Consider the following 4,873-nt stretch of genomic DNA (forward strand, 5'->3'; position numbering starts at 1 on the left):
AAGACAATAAAATGTTGTTGCTTGATATGTCTCTGTGAACAATTGGTGGATTACAATCGTGATACATATATGATAAAGCGTCTACTACACCCTTGATAATTTCAACCCTTTTCGACCAATCCAACTCTAATGTTTCTGTGTTATTTCTAAGCATATCACCCAAGCTTCCTCTTTCCATGTACTCATAAATCATAAATGTGTGCAGACCTTGTGAGCAGAATCCATACAGCCTGACTATGTTCCGGTGGTGAGTTTCGGTCAGAGCTTTGAGCTCACTTTCAAAGGCTTTTATACTCTTAATGTCTAAGCTATCTACTTCACATATCAACTTTTTTATAGCAAAAATTCTTTCCTCCCCTGGAAACATCAGTTTGTAAACCTTCCCCAAATGCACCTTCCCCAATACAGTATTTCTCTTGAAAGTTCTGAGTTGCTTCAATTATGGCTTCATACATGATTTTGCCATCAAAGTTCCATAGGGAGAATAGGTTTTCTTTACTGGCTCTGGTGTTATGTTCTGTTGCTCTTGAGTTTCTCTTATAGAGAATGATAAAAATGCCAACCACTCCCAACAAAATAGATGCCACTGCTAGAGAAGAAGTGACAGCTATCACCATTTTCTTTTTGCTAGTTCCATCGTTTGGCCTTATAGCTAAGATGTTGCAAGGTTTTAAACCTTGGATCTTCCCACATAAATTTTTGTTGTTGCTTAGATCTACCAGGTCAGAAGAATTAAAAATTCCACTATCTGGTACAGGACCTTCCAAATTGTTATGGGAGAGATTGATGCTTGATAAGCTCAACATTCTTGCTAAGAAATAAGGGATAGAACCTGACAAATTGTTGTGAGACATATTCAAGCTTATCAACTTGTTGAGTTTACCAAGGTCAACAGGGATTTCTCCAGAAAGTGAATTGTAACTCAAGTCAAAAAAATCTTGTAAAGCCATAAGATTTCCTATTTGGTATGGGACTTCGCCAGTAAAGTAATTGCAGCTAAAGTTTAAATTCAGCAACTTGTAGCAATCACCTATCTGAGAAGGGATAGGTCCCCTTAATCTATTCATTGATAGATCTAAGGACTCCAAACTGGAGAGCTTCCTAATGCCTTCTGGTATCACACTTGAAAGGTTGTTGCTTCCCAGATGTAGATGATACAAGCGAGAGGTAATTCCAATTTGAGGAGGAATCTCACCAGATATAAAGTTTGAAGACAAGTGAAGCTTTTGCAGTTGCTTCAACTGAAAGATCTCACTAGGTAAAATTCCTCTTATTGAATTTCTAGCCAAGATAAGAGCTTGCAAGCTCTTGTAGGCTCCCCAATTTGCAGAAAACTTACCTTGCAGCCTATTGTAGCTAAGGTCAATATAGGTAAGATTAGGATAAACTCCCAAATCTTTATCCACAAATCCTGTCAATTGGTTATGTTCAAGACGAACTCTAACCAAAGATGTGCAGTTTCTGAGGCTCATGGGGATTGGACCAGTGAAACTATTGTAAGCTGCGGTGAACTCAAGTAACTCACTATCTTTGCATACATGTGGTGGTAAATGGCCAATGAAACTGTTATTAGATAAATTGAGCCTGATAAAAGAACGATTATGAAACCATTGTGGTAAAGGACCAGATAAATTGTTGATAAACAAGAGAACTTCAGTTAGATTGGGTAATTTACCAAGACTAGGGGGAATTGTGCCTGAGAGACTGTTTGCAGCTAAAGAGAGAATGTTTAGATGTGTGCAATTCCCCAGAGACTCAGGTATAGGTCCGTAAAAGCTATTTTGAAACAGAGCTAGAATAGTCAACTGTTTCAAATTCCCTATTTCATTTGGAGTTTTGCCTCCAAGGAGCAAGCCTTGAAGAACTAGATATTTTATTCCAATCAAGCCTGTTTTGGGTTCGTCAGATCCATCAGGAAATAGAAGAGGGTCTAGTGTCCCAGTTATATGATTCTGTGAAAGGTCAAGCTCATAAAGTTGAGTAAGATTAGCAAGAGAAAGAGGTATAGTGCCATTGAGATGATTACGATTAAGGTCAAGGAACTGTAGTTTTGAGAGCAAGCCAATTGTTTCTGGTATGGGGCCTGTAAGCTGATTAAATTGGAGATTCAAGTTTTTAAGGGTACCTTTGAGACCAGTGTTATTCAAGTTGAGTTCAATCAAGCTTCCTGAAGAATCACACTTTATTCCACGCCAGGAACATGGGGTCTGGGCTAAAGTGGAATTGGCTTGAGGCTGAGAGACCCATGAATCCGGAGTTGGTTGATATGGCAGACTTTGCTTCCATTTGAGAAGAGCTTCAGTTTCTGTAAGTCCTGAAGCGAGCTGGTAATGGTGTGGTGACCAAAAAACCAAGCAAGCGATATGAAATGTGAGGAAGGGAGAAATTATATTGTGAGCCATTGTTCGTATTTGCTTGTTTATTCAAAGCAGGGTTCCATTTCATTCTTATATATAGCCCATGCATAAGACCCGATCCAGTTTGAATGCTCATAACCCAAAAATCCATCTTATTTTAGACCGTCCAAATTTAAAATTTTTAATTATGTATTTTTAAATGACAAACCATTTTTTGAAAAAATAATAATTAAGAGATTATTTCTATTTTAGATGTCATATGTCTATTAAGATAGCTATTTTTTAAAAAAAAAAATAAAAATGAGTATTGGATCATCATATCGGATTTGGACAATCCATGTCTGATAAGTTTTAGGTACTCATCACTTTTACTGAGCACCTACTAAACATATTCTTATGTTAAACAAGCTTATGAATTTGATAAATTTATATTTTAATATTTAGCTAAATTACATTTATTGTAATTAATTTGAATTAAAGATTGATTGCATTGAAATAGAGCTAAAAAGGTTAAAAAAGTCATATTTCTATAAGTTTCTTTAATTGATTATTTTTCGAATACATGTTATTGTTATGAATCTAATAATATATGTGCGAACTTTCATATCTCTCTTATTATCTCTAATATCTTATCTTATTTTCATTATCTTATAATTATCTCCTATTATTATATAATTCATAGATTCTGTTAAAGTTTTAAAATTGTGCTTATAAATAAAAGGCATTTAGCATGTATCTAGTACCTTGGGTGGAATGAGAACTACTCTCCCTTATTTGTCCTCTCTAATTTCCTGTTCTTTTCTACTCTTTCTTTAATTTTATAACATATTATCCACACAAAACTCTAACTAAAGTAGGATATATACATATGGTGTTTCAAAATAATCGTATATGTATTCAACTTATTTAGAATAATCTGAGCCATTCTTAAAATTAATTGCCAGAAGCTATATAACTTTGATTTTCTATCTTATTGAGATTAAATGGTCAAAAGCCATATAATTTTAATTTTCTATGTTATGATTAGAAACTATGTAGCTTTGATTTTTTATGTTATGACCAAAAGTCATAAAACTTTAAATTTCTATCTTATTAAATGGTCAAAAACCATATAATTTTGATTCTAAGAAGGATCACTACGTAATCTGTTTATAAAAGAAAAAAATTAGGGAGAATCCCAATTAAATCCATTTAAAATATTAAAATTCGAATTCAAACTTACATTTTAAATAGATTCTTAATTAGACCAAGAGACCTAATTAGGAATTTTTGAATATTGTTACAAGACCCTAATGCAGTCTATAGTTTAAAAAAAAAACAAAGAAAGGTAGGCAGGTGTAATGTAAACTTGATTTTGATTTTGATTGTTTCAAATGGATTGAATTAAAAAAATTTTGTTTTTAGTTTGTTTTGTATTTTTATTTTTTCATAAAATGAAAAGGGAAAATTGCAATAAAGACGGCCTGATATGTGAAATTGCAATTTGGAACTCTCAATTTGAAAAATAGCAAATAGAGACCCGGTCCCATATTACAAATATAAAATCTTGATAAATGTCTGAAATGCCCCTCAGCCAAATTGCAATTTGGTCCACTAAAGTTGTTATTTGCTAAAGTGAACTTGTAATTTCCCATAGTCAACTTGTCATTTAGCATATTCTCAGCCAAGTTGTGATTTGGTCTATTCAAGTTGTCATTCGCTAAAGTGAACTTATCATTTCTCATAATCAACTTGTAATTTGGCTAAAGGGTATTTCAGACATTTCACTCACATTTCATATTTGTAGTTTGGGACCGGGTCCTCTGAAGCTATTTTCCATATTCAGGGTCTCAAATCACAATTTCACATATTGGAGGGTCTTCATTTGCAATTTTTTCAAACGAAAAAACATTTATCAATATATACATATAGAGTTAATATATAATATAATGTTAATTTTAAAAAATACATGATTTATCTATAAATAAAATTATTAAATTTATCTACATATAACCTAATCACAAGTATTTCTGCTTTTTGCTTCTTTTATGAAAACTAATTATATATAAAGATAGATAAATATTCGCATATACAAATATATACACACAAGTGCTCGTTAGAATGAATGTGCATTTTTTAAATAAATTTCAGTTTGATGGTATTATCTCAAAACTCCTTTCACTTTAAAGTGATTTTGGGATATATGAATTGTTCTTCTATTTTTGTTCACTTTTTTCAAAAATAAATCAATGAACAGATCATTGGCATTCAATTTACAAATTTTCAATAGCGTGTTTTATTGTTTTATGTTTTTATTTTGACAGTGGAGTTTGTAATAAATAATTTTGTATTATTCATTGAATATATCTAGATAAATATTTATTTGTTTTATAAAAAACAAAATAAACTAAAAATAATGTAGAGAAATTTTAATTAAATTTAGCTGAAAAAAAAATTTAAGATTGAAATCACGCCCCACGTCTACATTTAATTTTTCTTTTTAGCTACATAGGTTTAGACTTTTAACAATATTAAAA

At 31.9% G+C, this 4,873-nt stretch overlaps 1 protein-coding gene across 1 annotated transcript; it reads right to left on the minus strand.

Annotated features, from left to right (window-relative positions):
* Window positions 1–317: 317 nt before the first annotated feature.
* On the minus strand, window positions 318–2,402 carry LOC114729444 (probable leucine-rich repeat receptor-like protein kinase At1g35710). The gene has a single exon (XM_028916441.1). The coding sequence runs from the start codon at window positions 2,400–2,402 to the stop codon at window positions 318–320; it is 2,085 nt and encodes a 694-aa protein (XP_028772274.1).
* Window positions 2,403–4,873: the final 2,471 nt, after the last annotated feature.

This window comes from Neltuma alba, unplaced genomic scaffold (genome assembly GCF_004799145.2).
Source record: "Neltuma alba isolate B1F8T4 unplaced genomic scaffold, ASM479914v2 tig00012634_pilon, whole genome shotgun sequence".
Lineage (NCBI taxonomy): Eukaryota > Viridiplantae > Streptophyta > Magnoliopsida > Fabales > Fabaceae > Neltuma > Neltuma alba.

Bases quoted from the DNA above. Each gene is read 5' to 3' on its own strand.
- LOC114729444 (XM_028916441.1), bottom strand. From the start codon at position 2,402: ATGGCTCACAATATAATTTCTCCCTTCCTCACATTTCATATCGCTTGC.